The following is a 23,052-nucleotide window of genomic DNA, read 5'->3' on the forward strand; positions in this document are numbered from 1 at the left end:
ACAATAATTATCAAAAATGTGCTATTAATTATTGCATCAATTAATTTGTGTAGCTTTCCAAAGATAAGTGTAAGGCCTTTTGCTTCATTGATATGTATGATTGTGAAGGACAAGCACATTCGAAAAAAAAAAGAGGAGAGAGTTTCTTCATATCTGAGTGGTTGACATGACACACCTCTGGTCTGACTTTCGTAGATACAAAACATCAATGACTCACTGGAGTTAGCTTGGAGCTGTGTGGCTCACTACCTTTGCATGCTTTCAGTTAGTCATACAGAAAGTAAAGTATCCTAAATTTAAATATGAATGTAAGTGACCTGCCTGTTATATAACATGTGTGAGTCATGACAAAGCAAAGAACAGAACATGGGTCTTCTGACTGCCTGGACTGTACATTGCATTGATCATAAAATAATTTTTTCTCCACGTATCTCTAATAATGCTTCTCAGCAGTTAACCTCACTGTCTACTTACCCAACACTCTCCTCATACCTCTTCCTGCTAGGTTCTGTGCTGCTTATACTTATGATATACAAAAAGTAAATAAAAGACAGAATCACCCAAGTTCATTACAGATCTTGAATCTGCAGAGGTGAAAGTCTGATGTGGTATCCTGGTGCATTGCTCAGGCTCCCCAGCCTGGTTAATTTTAAAGTGATCATTTAGTGCTAACCTGGAAACACATGACAACCTTCAAAATCAAAACAATCTGTTTAGGCAGGTGGGAAATTAAACCAGTCCTAATGGCTATAACGATTTTCTGTGAAGGCCCCAGGCCTCATTTCATCTCTGATAGCAATATAATCTTTTATAGCGTCTGTGAAGTTTCCTAATAAGTAAATATGCCTTGTTCCTGGTGGTTGAAGATGCTGTACAGGTGCATCATGAAAGTGCATTGACAAACTGTCAGGTTTCAATTCAAGACCTCTTGTCAAGATCATTTTACAAGATATTTCAAAGGAGTATACCAGAAATAAAAAAGCAATGTAGCTGTAACAAGTGTTTGGTAATAGATTCCCTTGCTGTCTGGGAGCTGTTAGGGATATATGTTTCATCATTGTTCCCAAATTCTTTCAACTCCATAATTAGCAGTGCTTGCACAAGTGGCCATAGTTGGGCAAGTGGGGAAGGAATGAAGGGAGGTGGGTAAAGAGCTATGAAGGACAGAGAAAGAGCAACTCTTCCAAAATATTTTGTATAGCTCCAGTCATTCCTTGCTTCTTCTCTGTCTTGATTGTTTTTCCAGAACTCGAAATGGGATTAAAATAAGGACAAGAGGAGAAAGATGGATTCCTCACCTGCTAAAAATGCAGAGAACTTCCCTTTCTCCCTGTTTTTCTATTTCTAGAAGTTCCCACTTTTGTTTAACTTCTCTGTGGGAAAGAGAAACAGTGCATTTCCCTGCAGCTAATGTCTTCTGATAGAGGAAGAAACAAAATAAGAAGGCAGTGGAGGGAGTTAAAATACTTGTTTGATTATTGAAAAGTTAAATTGCAGTAGCAGGTAGTGAATTTTTCATGCAGGTAGGGTTGTCTTTTAGACGATGCCTTGAACCCTGCTAGGGTGTAAGTCCCACCTGGGTTACCAACATTTAAACTTACCCTTACAAACCCCTGTGAATTACTCTTCCTCCATGTTTTATAGGTGGCACACAAAGACATTGATATGTGGGATTTTAAATTGAATGTGAGTGACTTAGGTCACACAGCAGTCAGTGACAGAGACGGAGAGTGATGCTCTGGGTCCATTCTTGCTGTTGCACAGCCCAATGCACCCCTCATGCTCCACCCTGTATAGTTTCTGCCATGAAGGAGATGGTACATTTTAGCATCATGTTAGCCTTTCTAATATATTTTTACTGTGCTCCCCCTTTGCCCCCTTCTCACAGAGCCTAAACCAGAAATTATTAATGATGGTCAGAAATGGGGTACTGAATTATTACTCTCCCTTCTTCAGTGATGAATATGACAAGGTATGTTCTTCTGTAATACAAACAAATGTCTTAATGTGACAGTTTCTCTCTATAGGGTTTATTTCACTGCCTTGTCTCACAGCTGTGAGTAATGTGTTCCTACCCTTATATACTGTTCATACTTAGAATATTCAGAAATCCTAAGCTGTTTTTGTATTAGGAACCTCTATGAATAGCTGATCCCATGGGGGACAACAAAATTGTAGCTGACAGCAATCATGAGTAACCCCTTAAAACTCATCTTAATGGAAAGTTTAGGAGTTGTGAATAACCCTGCTAAATGAAGGAAAAAAGTGGTTTACCTTAAAACATTTAGAGCAGATGCATCATTTGAGTAAGAAACCAATGTGTCTGATTTAGAAATTTCATAACTTCAAAAAAACTAAGTAATTCAGAATGAAGTGATATCTCTTTTAAAGGTAGTCAAGCAACCCTGCTTTCCCAAAAGCAATTAGGAATACAAATTGTGTACACCTAAAAAATATATAGTGTGAAATATAAATGTTTGAAATAACTTAGAAATAAGAAGAGAAGAATATTTTCTATCCCCCAGCAAAGTTTTCATCTGTTAGCTTTGGAACACAAACCCTGTTTTCTTCAGAAACAAGGCTGACTTTACAGTAAGGACACTCTTTTCCTGGCTGGATTTGCCTTGGAAGATCCTTTACCTGAGTTAGTGCAGGAACTCACAGAGCGAGCCCATATTCTTCTCTTCACGTTCAGCTCAAGCCCTCTTTTTATTGATGGCAGCCTCTGTTATCTTTTTACCAGAACTACACATTTCCAATAATGCTGCAGATCAGCTTAGATACTACACCCCTAAAAATTAGGGCTTTCATTCATTTATAGTAACTGAAAGTAAATGTTCTTTCACTCTCTGTACTATGAGCAGATCACTGAAATGGTCAGGCATATCGGGAGTTTCTGTTTGCTTATGTTGTAGCATGACCCAGACGCCCCGGGAAGGCATGGTGTGGGCTTGTCCTAGGGTGAAAGGGACTGCAAGAGAGAACGTCGCTTTCAGGTAGGGAATAGACTATGTAACCTGACTCATTCCTGGAAGATGTTACCCGATTCTTAAGCAGACAGACTTCACATTCCTCCCCAAAAACCTGATATCATACTTCATTGTCACCATTAGAAATTTGTTCCTGACATTGCACTGGAGTCTTCCAGTCCAGTCCACCTCGAGCATGCAAAGTAGACCATCCCTTTCCTCCTTGCAGCAGCCTTTGGTATAGGACAGTTACCATGTGCCCCTCAGTTTTTCTTTTTTAGGTTAAACAACCCCAACTCATTCAGTCTGTAATTAATGACAGTGCCTGCCCCAAGCAGCTTGGTAGTGGGCCCGATCAGTCTGATGTCATTACTTCGCCATGACAATTTTCTAACTAGCTCCATGTGATATTCCATCTGCCTGACACTATTAAAATATTTTCATATAGCCCTTATTATTGTGGTTGCTGAGCTCCCCGCAAACATCACAGTGTGGAAGGGAAGTGCTGTTATCCCCATCGTGGCACGGACAGACTATGATCTGCCAAGATCACACAGTGAGTCTTATCAGAGAATTAAATGTAGGTCTCTAGAGTCCTTGGCCTGCTCTCTAGTTGTGTGATATGTTAATGTGGAGAATCAAGATGCTGCTGAAGTGGCAAGCAAACAGGGAAGGTATGACATTGTATGTGAGAATTTTATTATTTTTTAATGAAATTTCACTTTATTTTTAATAAAGGCAAGATTATGAGCATGATGCCCCTGAAAAAAAGTAGTTAAGTACCACATTTTTCTTTGGTTCCTGTCTGAAGTAATTTAATAACAGCACAATTACTCCTCATTGTTAGTCAGACATAACCGAGAAGCCATTTAATCCTTGTGCGAAGTTTGAAGTTAAATTCTGTTTTATAAGTGTTAAGTTAAAGCACTAGCACATGGGTAAGGAACCTAAAGTTAGTGGTCCTCAATTTCATTTCCTAGAAGCCTCCTGTCATGTGATTTGCTTTCTACTTTTTATTAAATAAGGTGTGTGTTAATGGATGGCCCACCAAAGGCATCTAAAAGTAAAATATTCCTATTTTAGCCTTCAGACAATAAAATCTGTGAGGAACAGATATGTTTTTACCACTGCACACACATGCACTAATTCAGAATGAACTTCTTATGTCTGTGCTGTAGGTAAATGTGTAATAGCCTTTTGGCACTTTTAGAGTGTAACCGTTCTGATCACAAAAATACCAAAAAGACTTTAATTCAACTAAATCTGCTTTTGTTCTTTGCAAAGGCAGTGCAGTGAGAGGGGGAGAGGAGAACCGCCTTAGTTTTTATTTGAGAAGATTTCACTTAGCCCCAGATTAACTCTTAAACCTTGGTTTATTTAACTCACCAAATATTTTGCTGTGATATGCACAGATTATATTATAAAATCTCTTCAAAAGTCAATTAAGAAACTTTTAAGCAAATAAACACAAAATAAAAGGCAAGGCATTGGAACTGTTATTTATCTGAAATCTCAACAAAAGGTATGCTAGCTTAATTTGAGCCAGGGGAGCTGGATGGAGATTGTGTTTAACCAGAAGTGCTGGCAAAAATATGCTTCAGTAGAGCCAGAACCACATGTGGCCATTCCACTTTAATTGTGCTTGTTTTAAAAGATAGATCTTTAACATTTACCCTATCCATGCTTGCTGTCTCTTTACGAACTGAAAATAAGAGCTCGCCGGGCAGTGATACTAAGACGTCAAACATAAAATTTTTCAGCTGAGTCAAAAGCAAAACCTGTGCTGAGTCTGCCCCATGCATTTTTTTGAAGCCATAAGAAGATTTGACTTGCCTGCTATTTTTTTTTCTTGAGTCCCCAGGCCAGTCCTAACCCAGGGAGGGAATGTTTTGATACCAAATGTATCTCCTTGGTGAGGTCAAAGGCAGTGGCAGCAATGCTACTGGTTTGAAAGCAGCCTGCTGTAATATGCACTACAAAACCTAAAAGCATGCTCAACAATACCAAAAGCATTAACTGCTGACCCACAACTTGGTGAAATTCAATCCCACCATTAGGCAAACATGAAAGTGAGATCCCAGAGGAAGGAAGGTTCAGATGTCCAAGACTAAAGAAGTGGAGTGAGGAAGACTGCACAACTAGATGGAAGATGTTGCAGACTGAGGAGGATGAGAGGGAGGTGGCCAGTTCAGCATTATGAGCTTTTAATACCATAAATTTCAACATGAACTTAGCAGTCAATATTTTTGTTCTACCTTGGAACACAGCAAACTAAAATGTGGTGTAATAATGATATCCTTTCACCATTTTAGTGACATGTTTAATTTGATATGATTTGATTTTCCAGGGATTCCTTCTGATTGTCATGTTTCCAGATTTGCTTTAACTTAGGTGTTTACATCAATGTTTAGGTGATCATGGGGAGGCTGAAATGTTATCGAAAGCTGAAAGAACTAAGCCCCCAAGTCTGATTCAATTTAATCTTGTGTCAGAGGACTACAAGTTTGTAGTACTGTAACTGAGAATATTTCAGTGGGAGTCAGATACCAAACTTATGGGTACCCTAGAAAATTCCAGCCAGAAATCCTGTATGTTTGAGTAACTAGCTGTGGGTCTGTATGCTGTAAGGGCTTGTGTATGTGCCTTGCAGAGCAGGTGAAAGCACCTGAGCACCCTCATTTCAACATGTTTGCTGAGTCGTTTTTAGCAGGAAGCTGGAGATGGGGGTATTGGCAGAACTGCATGCTGTCTCAGTTGTTGTTATAGTGCATTGCTTTTTTTCCCAGAATACACTCACTGCAGAAGACCGTTCTCCTGAAGCCAGCTTTACCCTGAACCCCGAGGACAGAAGAGAATACCCTGACCTCCAGGCTGCCCACCGGCCTTTCCCTAAACAGAGATTCAGGCAGGAAAATGGGCATACATCATTGCAAAGAGATGGACCCAGATCTTTCCTCTTGGATCTCCCAAACTTCCCTGACTTGTCAAAAGCAGATATCAATGGGCAGAATCCCAACATTCAGGTATATGTTCAAATTTAAGTTACCCTGTGATATTTGATGAGCTAGACAAATTATTTAACAGAACCAAATGAGCTTTCAGTCTGGCTTCCCTGTTGTGCAGTCAGAATGCACTGTCTCTCTACCAATAACATCAAGAGAGAATGTATATGCTTTTTATCTAAGTGAATGTACAAATTTCAATTTTTTTTTCCTGAATTGCTCTTTGAATTTTATTGCTTGCCTAAGTTTAGGTATGGATATAGACCCCTTTATGATATTAAAGCCATCTTTGCTGTTGCCATTTTAGAATATATTCTTTTCTTTGACTTCAGATGAGTACTTTAAATTCTGTTTTCAATTCTCTGTTATAAAATTTGTTTGTGAACAGATTCTCTTTTAGTATGCTATTATAAATTGCAACCATTCCCAAAGATTGTAAGATAATATGTCTTTAAGTTTCAGCTCAAAATGCGGTCCTCTGTATGGAACTAAGACTTAAATGTTAATTCTGCAGCAGCTGCCTGGAGTAAAAAAATGTCATCTGTAAGAAACTTTGTTATATGTTATTCCTCAAACTGTTCTTCGGTTTGGAATGGCCTCTCACAAGCCATTTGCATCTTGAAATTTCAAGGATTAGAAATAGGAAAAAATGAGTGATTTGTTTTTAATTCAGAGCCTTAAAGCAAAATTGGCATTAATAAGCAGTCTTTTTTTAACCAAAACAATAAATTGAAATGTTGTTCTGCCTAAGATGTGCTTATGAAAACAATGCACTAATAGAACTAGTTTTCTGGTTAAATAAATTCCTGGCTCGTTATAGCCCCCCAGCCCACAAAATTACCATCTTTTTGATGTCTAAGAAGTACATACATAAAGATATAAAAGATGTATTCGTGAGAGACTGACATTATCAGGAGAGAACAAACTGTCTCAAAGTTGACACTCCATTACTTCATAGATGGCTTGCAACATTCAAAAGTCTAACAGATTTGGATCAAGTGCAGGTCCAAAGCTTGACAGACCGAGGTAGTAAACATGTTCAACATGTGGTCACTGTACGCATCCCTCATGCTAGGAGAAGCCTTCCAGAAAGCCTTGGGAAGGGAAGATAGGGAAGCTGTAGGGGCCCCAAACTGTGGCATGAGGTAAATAGTGTAATATCATTGTTTGAACACTACGTAAACCACAGAGGAGTACAGGAGGAAGCAAAAGCCTTCTCTGATTGGTAAGAGCATTTAATGTTTAGACCTAGGGAATAGATAAATGAGTGGAGGATGGAAACATTTCTCTGGCTTGCCTTTACAGCAACTGCTGCGGCTGTGACCTCTTTTTCCACCACCTGATGTTGGAAATGTGTGAGCCAGCTATGTCAGTTTGCTGGACTCCAAGAACTGGGGAGCCTAGACCTGTAAACTGGAAAGCATTGGGCAGCGTTAATCCCAGAGCTCTTGTACGCAAGGATCAACTCTTTCAGAAATAGCCTCCTTAAGTTCCCATTATATTTAGTCTGCTTACTTAGGTGCATAAATAGGGATATACAAACTTTCTTCAGGTTCCTGGGTTTGACATTTCTGCAGCAGTTCAGGCCTTACTGAGAGTCAATGAGAGTTTCTTTCTTTGTCTAAGGGTTGTAAAAGGTGGCCTACCCTTCTGGGAAAAACAGGATTACAGTGAAATTTACACTGTAAAATTGTCATTAAGCAATGCCTTATTTATTTGAATGGAAATAATGACACTTGTTGACTTGCAAATTTCTCATCAGCTATTTGGCAGGTGAAAGCAGAATTGATACCCATTTTTCTTTTTGAAGATTGGCTTCGGGTTCTACAAGTTACAATCTTGGGGGGGTTAATTTAAAAATCCAAGTCTCAGGACATGACTTCACAGTCATGTACACCAAATCTGTGGAGTTTTAACCTATTATGTACATTGTAATATATAACATTTTGAATGGGCTGAATAAGCAAGAGGATACAAACTCATTTTCTGCTGGCTCCTACACTGGGCATGTCATTTCACATCCCAGACAGCTTTATATCCAGCCCTCTGCGTGCTGTGTGCAGTCAAGGGATGATTTGGAAAGCTTCTTGTTGGGAAAAGGGTACCATCTGTGTAGAGGACAGCCACCTAGAAAGCATCACCTTACTGCCAGATCAAGCCCCTGTTTGCATTTAAAGGAGGACAGGAACATCTGAGTGGACTTAAAGAATAGTAAGTGGAAAAAGTGTAAGAGGCAGTTGGCAAAACAACAGCAGTAGGCTAGTTGTGAGATATCCAGCAGCCTCTTGCCTCTTTATGATAGAGGAATCAGTGTAAGGCTGACCTGTCTTAACAGCATGGAAAAGCACAATATTACAGTGTTGTGAGCTCCATCATGCTGTATCAAATGAATACTTTGTCTCATGGGATTTGGTTGGAAAGGGGAAGAAAGCCTGTGTATTTTATATACAGTAAAATGGCCATGCTTACCTTTCATAGACCCACAGCCTCTTTTCTCTCCTACTAGTACAAACATGCATAGACCAATAATAATATTTTTAAGGGAAATTATGCCTGGATATTTTTAAAATCTAGTAAACAGACATAACATTAAACCTAAGAAAGCAGCTTAAAAAGATAGTCCAGTGAGTCCTCTTTATGACCCTTCCTTCACTGGTTTTCTGTGAGGAGGTAATTGCTCGTTCATGCCCTAGTTATGTGCTCTTTCAGGGAAGAAGTGGTGGATATCAGGACACAGTCGCAGGAATTCAGGAAAATTAACACATGCCCCAAGGCTACTACTGTATTTATCAGGTGATAATTAAATATAAATATAGTGGATTGTCTTCTCAAAAAACTCAGAAACAACCATCAGAGCTCCAGTCAGAGTCCCAATATACTCATTGCATGTGAGACAAAGATGACACTCATCTTTCTGTGATATTCTAGCCTTGTAAAATTTTGCATCATTTCAGGTGGCCTTTTATGCTTTAGCATTGGTTTAGCATTGGTTGTTTGAGAGTAACTGCAGCAGCTCTTGATGAGCAAAGACTGGCTGTTTTGAGGTATTCTATTTTCTGGTTTTGTTTTCTTTTTTTTTGTTTTCTTTTTTTCTGCTATTTCAACTATTCTGTGAATGCCTGGAAGACTTTTGGAAGAGAAGGTGATTACAAAAACTGATCACTGTATTTTCTCCGGATTGCCTCCCCAAGTGGAAAATCCTTTTGATGTAGGTTTGCACTTGTTTGAGATGAACTAGCCAAGGGATGCCAATGCAGGCCTTGCAATTGGGCAGGGTTATTCAGAATAAGGCAGAATTGTTCTTACTTCTGTGAAGCAGAATGAAATCATATAGGAAGTGTATAGGAAGAAGTTATTTTCTACTTCTAATGGGTTTTTCTCTTCCCATCCAACCAGCCTTCTACAGCCTTTCAGCTGTTCCCTAGCTCTGTGGCTGTTCCTATGCTTAGAAACTGATACCTCAACTAGCAATTGAACTTTTGCTCTTGCCCCTGCCCTTTGCTTTTTACTCCTGGTTTCCCAGGCTTGAAGAAGGTACTGTCCTGTTCTGTATTGTCCCACTGCTTTGCTGCTTCCCCAGCAGTGCTGGACAGCATGATAAATGGGAAGAAAAGGGAAAACTCCCTATTGTTTGTCATGGAGGGGCATTTTTTTGATATTGAACCTCTTTGGAGAACTTGAAACTTGATCAAGTTTTACAATCTGTATACCTGAAATACAGCTAGGTGAGTCCATCTGAGTGATGGATACATTAAAATATTTTGGATGAGAAGATACAAGTAGAAACCACACAGAGTTAGGTAGGGCTCCTGCCCTAATAACATGTTGATGTGACACTACACTATAAAGCAATGTGGCATGCTCTGGAAAACTGAAGTAAAATAGTATATGATTATATCTGTTTTCATTAGCATCCTTGCTGTGAATTGCGGAATTGGTAATAATTAATAGGACTGATTTTAAGCCAGAAGAAATTAATGCTGCCTGCTTGGTGATGTGTTGTCTTTTCTGTTTAGCGTGAGGCCTGTGGGCCATATTTATCAGTCATGCCACTCCAGTATTAGCTTTATTTATTCTCTTCTCTTTGATAACTATTCAGTTTCTACCTTCTCTTAAAAATCATATGCACAGAACCACCCACTCAAGGAATGTGCAGAGCAACATAGAAACAGGGCTGTACTGAAGGCTTTTCAAACCAGCTTCTTTTCAGGTTAATCCATGCCCATTCCCCCCATCTCCATTCATACAACAAGTAGCATTTAATATATTTCATTAGATTTATTTTTTAGATGTCATTTATATATAGCATTTAGAGGAAGCTGCTGGTTTCACTGCATCACAGAGCAACACCCTCTTGGTTTCATTTCTTAATATAACAAGAGGTAGCTATAGTATGCAAAATTTGGATCTGGATTTGGAGTCAGATTTTGAAACCCAGGGTTCAGATAGGCCCATCAGAGAGTGCCACTCAGATTGACAGCATATAACACAAATTTCAGGTTTGGATTCAGATTTATCTCCCCTCACTCAGCACATTTTGAAGATCCTTTACTTTCCTTTCAGCCCTGCATAAGTTATAACCCAGTTTTCTGAGCCCACAAAGCTGTTGTGAGCTGTAATGACATAACCAGAAGTAAATTAGTATCACTACCTATATCATTTTAATTGAAGTTGTTATGTGATATAAAACTAAATATGTGATTTCCATACCTTACAATGATTTCTACTCTGATTTCTGTTCTGCTGTTACAGTTACCTCATGGCTGACTTGCACATTTCTACCCTTACAGAATGGCAAGTTCTGCACTAAAGAATTGCATCAATTGCATGAAGGAAACAGAGGATAGAAATGTAGTAGAATCTGCTGCTTGCACAACGTTGCAAATGTAGATCTTCCTGCAACATAATCTTCCAATTGCTTAGAGCAATGTTTACACCATTAAAGTGAATTCAGAAACATTGTCCCAGTAAACAGGACAAAGTACACAGAACTTTTTGTACACTCCAAGAAGCGAGGATAATATTTATCTTCGGTATATTTTTGGCCAGGAGAAAATTGGATGTTGGTTGCTTAAGACATCTGTGCTTGATACATTTGTTTCATTAGAAATTCACTGCAAATCTGTTGTTTTAATGTACCTATGCCAATTATTTTTAACAATTTTTGGAGTTATTTATAACTCACACTGCCATAAGAGAAGTGGCTTCATTTTAGGTTTGAAGACTTCTGGAGATGATTGTGCATTTATAGAAAAAGTATGTTACCACAGGCACTTTGGGAAACATGACAAAAAAAAAAAAACAGTTTACAATTTTGATAATCACTGGAAGAAGAAATTAGTGAAAATGAAATCTTTAAAACAGCCTCCATAATAAAAATACGAGATTAGGTCTATTTTACAATTTTTGAGAGGATATATGGAACATGTTTTTGTTGGAATAGTTATATGACATAGGAAACCTTTCCAGAGCTGTTATAAATGCCCCTTTTTAACAACTTTAGCTCTAGATCTGTTTTCTTTTTTGTTGTTATAAACAAGCCCAAACCAAATGAACAAGATGTGTGTTCATGTATGATACATAGATATAGTCATGGGCTAATGTTAAGGCTACCTGTATGTGATGTGAAGAATTCAGTGGAGGCTCATTTTTCAAAAATATACCTCTATCCTAACTCTTGGGTCATATCATGTAAGGACTACTAGGGTTAGTCACTGATTTCCTCCCTGCGTAAGGAAGGTGCGTTAGAGGTAAATGGGGTTGGGCAGATATAGAGTTCTGAATTTCTGAGTCAGTCATCTTCAATTTCCAAGAGTGGCAGTTCAAACGATCCTGGGATTCATTGTTGAATTTCTTTTGATACATGGTTTTAATGTCAAATGTTAAGCACACAAACTTGTAACCAAAGCTTAAAGCAGAGGAGAGAGGAGTACAGAGGTGTGTCAGACTGCCACATTGGATTTTGCTTTTGTTATGTTCATTCTTTAAATAGGCTATTTGGCTAACCTGAGGTGGATCTCTCTTGACCTTTCCTCCTCCTGGAGCTCTGTTGTCTTTGAGAAAAAGGGATTACTAATTGGGACAAGGTCTCAAGCCTTAATTTCTTGCTTAAGTCAGGGGTGACAAAGCAACATTGTACTGCAGAGCCAGTTACAGTCATGCTGGAGAGGAGAAGAGACGCAGTGAAGAACTCCTTCCCCACACTGGAGCTGGCCTGTCTGTCAGCTTGTCAGGACATGAGAGCACAAAATGCCAGGTATCGCTGGAAGGAGCACTGTCTGATTTCATGTGTTGCTGACAAGCACACTTTCCCAAGGAGGGCACTGGGTCGTGGGTTCCCAGTTTGACCAATATTAGATAGCTCTATGTGAAGTAGAGCTTTTTGTTGCATGCAAGAAGGGGAAGTTCCTCACCCCTTGTCTACCACAAGGTAAAACCGTGCACCAAAACTGCACCTGGAGCAGTTTTCATTGTCCTGCCTTTGCTGGCCTAACTTTCATGCTGCCTGAAACCCACTGGCAGGTTAGGTCCAGCCTAGAAGTTAGAAACTCCATTTTAAAGGCCCCTGTACTAAGCCTTCTTGGTAGTAAATGGAGACTGAAGAGGGATATCTGATTGCATAGACATGTCTTGAAAGTCAGTTCATGGCAGCGCTCTTGGAGACCTGAGGGTCTTATGAGCCTGAAAGCTTGTGTGTTTCACCTCTCTTTCTTCCCCAGTGTAGCAGTTGGCCTAACAGCAGTTTCTCTCACCCTGCAAACCCTCTTTTGCTTAAACTGACTTGGCATCCTGAATAAGTCTTTTAAATTAAATCTCCATGGTTCTTCAAACTGCGCCTGACTAAAATAATGCGCAGTCATCCTGACTCACTATCATATAACTACAGAATGCCAAAGAAAATGGATTGATGATTAAGTGCCCCTCACCTTCTTTTTCAAAGAGATTTTTTTTTTTTTATTTCACTTTGCTGACTCATTGCTTACGAAGTTCATGTGGTCTTAAAAATACTTAATACTAGAGTAAGTACTAGAGTCATACTCTAATTTTCACATGGGTAGTGCTAGAGCCCTCTAACTGGCCAACAGTGCACAGTGTTAGCCACTCGGTAACATTATTTACTTTCTCTTGTTGTGAAAACTCTATTTTGCTTGGATCAATGCAGTGATTTTGAATCCCTGAACTGACCTTAATGCTTTCAAGCTTATGAAATCCATTTTAATTTGTGGTCTGTAGAAATTGAGGTTTAATGAAGTAATGATCCTGATTACACATTTAGTCTGGGAGTAAAATATCTCATGTGTAAAGACTTTATTAGGCTGACATCTGTACTTTCTCTCTCTTGCTCTTTCTTCCAGTGGAGCTTCCTAAGAGCTTCAGAGTTGTTTCATTTCAATGACTCTGTCTATGGTTAAAGGCAAAGCATAAAATAGATGCAAAATCTCAATTCTCCAAAAAGGATACATGTGCATTGTTTTACATCTGTGCAGTTTGTGTTTGGTGTTACAACAGCAACATCACTGTGGTGTGACATCATTAAGCTATCACAGCAATTGTAGTTTCTCTTCCTATGTAACACTCACAGGTAGCTGAAGAAGCATGGACACTAACTAGTTTTTCTTTTGCTGCAGAGAAAAAGTGTGTACTGTGATTTTACTAATAGCAGTTGTATAAAACTAAATCTTCTATTCAAAATACAAATCCATGTACCTGTGTAAAGGCCTTTTAGTATAATAGTAGGTTGTTTTATTTTTCCTGTTTTTACAGAACCCTATTTTCAGTGAAGTACTGTCTTGAAAGACTGCATTGTAAATCTATGAAGCACAAAGAAAAACCTCCATACTTATTAAACATTATAGATATGTCTATTAGCCGCTTCTGTATTATGGTTGCTTAGCCAATCCAACTTAATCAGTAAACTTCACTAGCCCAAAGCATCAGAGCATTTTGACTGCTCTGACCCAAGATGTATCTGTGGCTACACTATGCTTCCATGACTCATGGAGCCAAGGTTTCTGATGGCTAGGTCCTATTTCTACATAAATAGCCATCTATATGCATGCACAATATTTATCTATGAGTTTCATAATTGCATGTTGTTTTGCACAGAAAAAGAGCAATCAAGGGTTGTCCTTGTGCAGAATTATATTTATATTCATGATGTTTGCAAACGAATTGGACAGAAAACTTTGAATCTCAACTCTGGGCTTCTGCAGAAACCTGAACTAGTTGTACATTGTTACACTCCATGGCACAGAAAGAAAACTTAATTCAGAGGGCTTAGCAGCAAGTGACTTATTCAGCAAAGGTTAAAAGGGCCTGCTGGCTTTCATCGCCACAGATAGTGTGCATGTAGCAGTAAATAACCCATGGTGGTATTTTGATGGAAACAGTGCTGCAGAGTGAGCCGTGCCAGGGGTGGGCTGAGCTGCCACTAGAGGGCAAGGCAGATACAACCCAAGTTGGCCCTGTGGAGACTCTGGGCTCTGTGTCTTCCCCCTTCAACTCATGGACTTATTTAGCCCCATGTTGAGTGAGTCCAGGCACTTGGAAGAGGCTCTGCACTCTGGTATGCTTCATACTTGTCTCAAATTCAATCCCAGCATATTCAGAGTAACAGATTTGGTTTTCTTCTTGCTGGTCATATATGTTTGAGTTTAAACATCTTTTCCCCATAAGGCAGAAGATTCTGCTGCAAAGGATTTTGTACACAGCATGGGTTATTATTTTGTGTAGGATTTTTCCTAGCCTTTGTTCCAAGGTCTGATTCAGCAGAGGTAGCAGAAGGAATCACTCAGTCTCTGCATATCTCTGGACTCAGTAATCCACATATGGTCTACAACATGCTAACCCTACAGTATTACACAGCCCTTTTGCAAGGCAACATCAGTCATTTGTCTTTGCTGTATAGAAAGTTTCCCACTGACTAGGAGCAGATATTGAGGGACAACCTGGTCTATTTTGAATCCCATAGGTTACCATTGAAGTGGTTGATGGCCCTGACACTGAGCCAGAAAAGGACCTGCAGAAAGAGAGCAGCAAGCCTAACTGGCCAGTCCCATCACCTGACTGGAGAAACTGGTGGCAGAGGTCCTCCACCTTGACACGCATGAGTAGCGGTGACCAGGACTACAAGTATGACAGCACTACCGAAGACAGCAACTTCCTAAGCCCTCTCGGTGGGTGGGATAGTCATGCACCCAGTCACCGGACGTTTGAGTCCAAGGAGCAGCCTGAGTATGGTAAGTTTGTGTTCCAGGCCTCTTATGGGCATCTTGGGATTGTAAAACGAGTTTGGGGGAAATGAGAATGGTGAGGTATCGCTGAAAGTAGGCCAAACAAAATAGAATTTTTCAACATGTGGCTTTTGTTCATCAGCTTTTAAATACAAATCTGTGCAGATGCACAAGCTGTACTGTGGTAGCTACATTCCACTAGTAAGTGTGTAATCTTGAAAATCATACCAGTTATCCCATAAGAGGACTTTTTTTTAGTCATAAGTGTACTTTTTTTAAAAGCAAAGGAAACAAGGTTCCATATTTATTTTTAGAGTAAGGATAAGTACAAATTTAGAATCATACAATGGTTTGGGAACTAAAATAAAATTATTGGCTAAATAAGGAAGATCTAAAACATGGTAGTATTCGATGGATACACAAATAAGATGAATTATATTGGTGTATGTGTGGGGAGTGGCATATGCAACAGGAACATTGTGTATTTGCATGTGTAATTCTGTTCCAGATGGGTCATGGCGAAAACAATTGTTTTCAGCTTGTTGTATGAAACAGTTGCAGAAACTAGAAATAGAAAGGAGCTACATTTATTCCCTGTCCCGATGGGCTCTAACTATCCACACAGGAATGACTTAAGGGAGGTGAATTAGTGGGCGCACCGCAAGAATCGCAGGTAGCTCAAAACCTCTCAGACTTAAGCTATAAGTAAATACAGAAATTTTTTCGGTAGAGCAGGGTTTCAAAGCCAAAATATTTTTTCCCTGGCATTTGTGTTACATTACCTAGATACTGCAGAGTGGCTGTCATGTACTGTTGCAGTCTTATTTTTCCCTGTTTCGGTTAACTTTAAGTCCTAGAACCTTAACATTTGAGAGAATCTTTTCAATGAATTGTGTATTTAAATGCATACATATGTATTAAATTTTGTGGCCAAAAGATTAAAGTCTATCCCTTCTTTTTACACCTGCATTTATTTGTGGGCACACTTTATTGCCAAGAATTCATATATTAGGTAGTTATTCATTTAGGTAAAATAAAACTGCTTTCACAAAAAATTGTGGTAGAAAATATATTAAGAATTACAAATATAAAAATAGGGAGAACAGCTTGAAAGGCAGCTGAAAATCTAACCCTGCATATTTTAAGAGGAGATACTCTGTGTTTTATGGCAAAATATAAACACTAGGTAGGTAGGCCTGAAAATTATCCTGGAGCTCTCTGCCATACACCAGAGCACCCTGTTAATTGCACACGACTCCTGGCCTTCTGACTAATGTAAAACATTGCATGCCACTGGTGTTGGCCAAGAGAATGTAGCAGCAGATCCCGTCCACACATGGCTTTTACAGCAGTTCCAGCCACTGAATTGTTGATGTGTTTCACAGCCATTTCCCCCATCTTGCTGCAGCGAATTGCCCCATGCAGCGCTCTGCTGCCCAGCTGGGCTTGGCCCTTTCTTGGCCCCACTCTTCCCTGCCAGCCATGCAGAGAGCAATCCTAGCATCAGAGGAGAGCTGGGAAGGAGGGCAGGGCTAGTGAGAGAGGGCACGCCATGTTTTCCTGCAACGGCTCATGCCCTCCTGATGGCAAACCACAGATATCGTGGGTCTCTGCACACAGCAGGGCCACGGTCCCACCTATGTCACAGCGGTGGACAACTGAGGCTAGGAGGAAAAGCACATCAGGTCTCTGTCTCGAGGAACTAGCATCTAGGCAGCTTGCTAAGAGTAAGATATATAACCTTCCTCTACTCCAGGCAGTAAATGTTTAATAGCATCCCACAGAGTTGTCACCAGTCATTACATATGCTACAAATCAGGTTACGTGTGCTACTAGTCAGTTCAGGACACCCTCAGACAGCATGGCTGTGAGGGAGTGGGGCTTGTGTAGCACAGAGGGCCATATGGACAGGGATCCAGCCCTGTCTTGCATGCACATACATGTTCAGCCTATGGCTATAGAGCTATGAGTCACTAACCCCCAAATTTGCTTTGCTACTACTGCTGTCGTAACCCAAATGAGCAAAGATTGCATGTTGTGTTCATAGAGTCAGTTAAACATCTCCTATAACTGGCAGAGAAATACATTAAGCCAGAGTTTCCATAGTGAGAGACAAACCTCAGCTGAGCCGTTCTGGGGCAGCTGAAAGGCAGGAGGCCAGCAGGAATCAAAATAAACTGGGATTGGTTCACTGACTCCATTTGGTGGCCTTTGCAAGGTGGGATGTGCAACAGCTGACAAAGGAGTCTTCTTCTAAGATATTTGTATAGTTACAGTGGCACCGAGCCTCATTAGTGAAAACTTGGTATCGGTTGTACTTGGCTGTCTACCACTAAAGTCATGCTTCCTTTTCAGAAGGCTCCTAGTAAAGGATCAGATTTGATGTGATTTAATAATTCATATGAATCATTACCAATTGATTGTCATTCTGGGTGCAAGTGGAATATACAGTTCCCTATATTCATCGCCGTATTCCTGTAATATCTCTGTTTCCTGTTCGAGGGACTAAAGAACAAAATTGCAGTATTCATGCGTGATCCATCAGCCTGCTACAATCCAACATTCATTGTGTCCCAAAACTTAATTAAGTGAATTCTGTTGTGCCATTGCTGTGTGTTTTGAAAAGAAGAAAAAGAAAACTTAATTTATCCTGTGCCTGATTAGTTTGTGGTCAGAAAGCATATTCCTATATACAGGGAAATCATGTGAATAGATGCATACTGTTAGTTCATGACCTAGCTTTGCAGCTGAGGATTCTCAGCTGCCAAAAGGTCAAAAGAGAAAGGAAATATTTTTTCAAATAATGTTGCATGCATTTCCCTGAGGAGAGTCAAGTGTGAAAACCATTTAAACAGCAGGCTTACGCCTGGCATTTAGCCCAAGCTTCAGGTAGAGACATCTGGATTCCATTCTTGTTTTGCCTTCTTAATAAAAAACACTACACAGTAGTTTTGGGTAGTAGGAGTTTTGTTTCTTCATTTCCTTCCTCATTTTTGTTCTTATACAGATTATATTGAGGGTGAGGGAGAATGGAGCCCATGGTCTCTCTGCAGCGTCACGTGCGGGAGCGGCAATCAGAAGCGGATGCGGTCCTGCGGGTATGCATGCACTGCCACCGAGTCCCGGACCTGCGACAGGCCAAACTGCCCAGGTTTGCACACAGTCGCTTGAATCACCCTCAGAAGGGGAATGGGGTGAGGCGGTTGAGGGAGGGGGAGGAGAGGCCTCCTGCACACAAAGCCAAAGGCACATTTCTTCCTTGGCTGGGTAAGAGTTTTGTTGGAAAGAGGCATGCTGGTTCTCAAGGGCATTTATGAAAAGGCAGGTTCTTCTCTAGTAATAATATGATGCTAGATGCAGTGTACTATCCCCTAGGACTTAAAAGCTGAATACAGGCTTTTTTAAAGTTATGGCAGTCCTGTGCACAATACATTTTGTATTCCAAAGGGTGTAATCCATTCTCATAAAATAAATTCATATTAATTTTAGAATTTTGCAATAGCCATGCTGTTACAACATTGAGCTTATAGTTTGCAGTGCAGTGAATGTACATGCTTGCATGTGTGCTGTGAACAAATAGTTTCCCCAGTTATATGGCTTTTAAGTTTTGTGCCTAATATATAGATTTACTTTAAGACTCTGTGTGTATTAATACATATATAAATATATAAATAAGGATACTTTAAATAGCTGCCTTGAGTTTGACTCAAGAGATTTTGTTTTCATTGGTTAGTAAGCCACAAAAGCTCCTGTCCAAGAAAGTCAAAGAAGTCATCTCCGTTTCAAAGTGTGTTGCTTGATAACTGGAAAATTATCAAACAGCAAGTTTGGTCCCACAACAGCTGTGCATAGTGGGAAGAAGGAAAACATAATTTTGGCTTGAATGTATTTGGAAAATATGGCCAAGAGAAGGAGCCTTATTACCTTAACTCCCACCCATCTACAGGTATTGGCATTTAAATACCAGTAATTGAGGTGCCCTTACCATCATCACATTTTTTGCTTTGCTGAAAGCAGGGCTGAGCACTCAAATCTACATCATAAAAAATTTAAAGCTGCTATTGAAAGCTTGTCTTCTGCTGTTCTTTAAATGCTGATGTGTGTTTGGATTTAGGCAAGTTTGTAATACAGTGATGCAGTAGATCCTAAAATGCCTAGGCTATGTGCAACTTCATTCCTTCCCAAGATCAGAGAGAAATAAAAATGCATGCCATGGTATGCATTTCACTGAGTTTGCATGATGATTCAGAAATGTAGAAATTCTTAAACTGGAAGTCAGATTTTTTTGGCAGGAAGTGAAATGTCAACAATGCTGGAGAGAAGATTTAGGCACCTCAGTAAGGCAAGTGGACAGAAGTATCTCAGTCACAGATAGGTGCATGCATCTATTGCAAAATAATGGCTGCCAGGCAGTTCAAGAAAGAAGTATTTCTGTATGTTTTCATACCTACTAAAACCTGAATAAGGGGTTAAATACAGAAGAAACTGTGTAGCCCCAGTTATATTCTCCAGTATTTATTACCAGCTAGCATCAATCAGTGGCAACTTGAAAGAAGATATTATGTCATACAACAGACCCCCAACGATCAGCAAGCAAAATATATTCACTCTTTGAGGCTGTGCTGACATTTTTAAAATGACAAGGGCAAAGCTCAGCTTCTACTGTTTATAATTCCAGCAGTGAATTACTGCCTTGTAATGTCTTCTTGGGTATCTATTATTCTGCATCTACTGCTGAAGTTAAGGCAAAACCCTATGATAATTTTATTGAAAAGCTTCCTGAGGCTGTTTTGAAGCTTTGCAAGACACTATTATGCCTCTTTTTAGGAGATCAGGAGAAAGTTCTTTGGAAAGGATATGGAAGGCAAACAGACTTCATTAGTAACCCTATAGTTATCACATATTAAAGAGCTTTCTTTTCTCTTTAGAGACCTTTAATTCAATGGAATAAAACAAAACAGTGTTCAAATGTTTCTTTGAAGAGATGTTCATTTTAAAGCTACATAGCACAGGCTGGGAAATATTAGGCTGATAGGCCAAACTGAAACAGCAACGAAAGGATGTTTACTTCAGCAGGATCAATTAATATATTGCATTATTTTTTTAACAGGAAAATACCATCACCACTAACATGTGTTTTTCTTAGGGATTGAAGATACCTTCCGGACAGCTGCCACAGAAGTGAGCTTACTTGCAGGAAGTGAAGATTTCAATGCTACCAAACTGTTTGAAGTTGGTAAGCAGCCTAGTCAATCTTTCAGTAATACAGAAGATAGTTCTTTAGATTTTTCTTTTTTGTCTTTCACTACAGGACCCAGATTTTGAATTCATCATTAGAAGTGTCAGTAAAAAGGACCATTTATTATCTTGCTTAAGCTTATGAGCTAGACCTCAACTTGCTTCTGTCATAGAGTTTTTCTCCTCTTAACTCTTAGTAAACATCTGTGCCTCTTTTTCTTTATAAAATAGTGATTTGCTCTCCTAGTTCAGAAAAGAGCTATAAGGCTCCACACTAATGGAAAGAAAAATCAAACACTGTTTAGCATATTGCTGAAAAAGCCTTGAATGAAAGATACTATAAAAACAGTTTAGATACAACTGTCACATTAAAAAAAATACAATGACTTTTATGAGCATGAATAGCATTTATAGCTATGTGTGCTGCAGTGGGGATAGCCAAAGCAATTTTGTAGGGCATGACTTGATACTGATCTTCCATAGGTATCTAAAACTCTGCCCAAGTGCTATAATGTTCTGAGTTCATCCTCCAGTGAAACCATAGTGTGGCAACTCTTAGACGCTAGATGCTGAACTACTAATTGGATAAATAATGTAATCCATCACAGCCATCCTGTGGTAGTAGAGCACAATAGTTAATGACAGCTGGGGCATGACTTTTTAAAGAGCTAGAAAAACAGAACACGAATCACTAAGTAAATATTTTGCAAGTATATTTGAAGTAAGAGTTTTGGGTCCAAATCTTTACCTTATTTCAGAGTCCTGTTAAGCAGGTGTGGAGCAAGCCCATAGCATGATACAGCTACCTAAAACAAACTGAGACATTTAACTGGATTTTCTCAAGATTCTTGCAAATAATAAAGTGTCAGAATTAAATATGCTACTAGTCTATAAATCTCTCTAATCCAAGCTATGAGTCATGGCTCTGGTGCCATTAAAGGCAGCTAGTGTACAGACACGCTGATATTATGTCACATGTGCCCTTTCTGAATTTGAATCACTGCTGAAGGCATTTGTGAGATGTCATTAGCTAAGATCTTAGTCTCCATGTTTGAACTACAGCTGCTTGAAATACCCCTTTGGGAAGATGGAGACTAAAGAGAAAAAAGTATCAATTAGTTAAAAGAAAGACTGTTTTAGGGCTTAATAATGAAATTTAGAAAATCCAGGCTTTGCTTGCCATCTTGGTGTTTCTAGCATCACTAGGAACTTCACCTTTCAACACTGAATTTGCTGTCTTAACAAGGCTGTGTGAGCTAGGGCTTTAAACTGGAGACTGGCTTCAAATCACTGTGTAACTTTAGGGAAAGTGATTTGCCTATTTCAGTTCTGCTGCTTGTAAACCCATGATAGTGGCTGTTGCACCTTATTGGGCTACCAGAAGACTTAACCAGAATTTGTCAGGTACTAGAAATGCCAAAGATTCTTACTGGCATGTTACTGTAACATAATTCAGAGTGGTCTGGAGGCCACTTAAAGAGCCCGGGGCTCTTAAAAGCCAGCCACGTTTTTAATTTCTTTATCTGACAAAACAGCACATTAACACATTGCATTGTGGCAAGCTTTTACTGCCCTTTCTTTCTCAAGCACAACACTGGTGCTGAACAGTTACACTTTACTCATTTATTATCACTGGTCATACAAACTGGGATGCTGCATAATGTATCCTAAGTTTCCATTTCCTGCCTTTAAACAGATACTGATAGCTGTGAAAGATGGATGAGCTGCAAAAGTGAATTCTTGAAGAAATATATGCACAAAGTGGTCAATGATCTTCCAAGCTGCCCGTGTGCCTACCCCAGAGAAGTTGCATACAGCACTGCTGAAATCTATGATCGCATTAAGCGGAAAAACTTTCGCTGGAAAGATGCAAGTGGTCCAAAGGAAAAACTGGAGATCTATAAGCCCACTGCACGATATTGCATCCGCTCCATGCTGTCTTTGGAAAGCACAACACTTGCAGCACAGCACTGCTGCTATGATGATAATATGCAGCTGATCACCAGAGGAAAAGGGGCAGGTACACCAAACCTGATCAGCATTGAATTCTCAGCAGAACTCCATTACAAAGTGGACATTCTGCCTTGGATTATATGCAAAGGTGACTGGAGCCGATACAATGAAGCACGGCCTCCAAATAATGGGCAGAAGTGTACAGAAAACCCTTCAGATGAAGACTACTATAAGCAGTTTCAAGAAGCAAGGGAATACTGAAAAGATTTTCCTCCTCTTCAAACAAAAATGGCATTCATTTCCTGGATGCTAAAGAACTGCTAATGGCTGCTGCATTATCTCCTTGATAGGGGTTATCAGTTTCTTTCTAATGAATGTATATAGTTGTAATATAATACATAAATATTTTTCATAGTGTGTGTAATTTATATACACGTAACTGTCTCACACACACCTATTTTTACATACAGACATACATAAAACTTTTCCTAGTAGGACTTTATACTGCAATAATATTTGTTTAATAATGTGCATTTCATTTTATTCCCCAACTATAGCATAAGCATGAGGTGTGGGAGGCAGCTCACATCAGCATCAGGCCCAAGGGCCCTGTTGAGGAGGGCACATATTTAAAAGTTATTATAAACAATAGGATTG

General features: G+C 39.5%; 1 protein-coding gene across 1 annotated transcript; it reads left to right on the top strand.

Moving 5' to 3' along the window:
• Positions 1-1,912: 1,912 nt before the first annotated feature.
• Positions 1,913-22,805, top strand: ISM1 (isthmin 1). The gene is given in 7 exon segments (XM_026064149.1): positions 1,913-1,972; positions 5,680-5,742; positions 5,744-5,992; positions 14,943-15,210; positions 18,212-18,355; positions 20,351-20,440; positions 22,139-22,805. Coding segments are annotated over 7 exon segments (1,392 nt in total). The 3' UTR covers positions 22,657-22,805.
• Positions 22,806-23,052: the final 247 nt, after the last annotated feature.

This window comes from Apteryx rowi, unplaced genomic scaffold (assembly GCF_003343035.1).
Source record: "Apteryx rowi isolate R43461 unplaced genomic scaffold, aptRow1 scaffold_21, whole genome shotgun sequence".
In the NCBI taxonomy this organism is placed as follows: domain Eukaryota; kingdom Metazoa; phylum Chordata; class Aves; order Apterygiformes; family Apterygidae; genus Apteryx; species Apteryx rowi.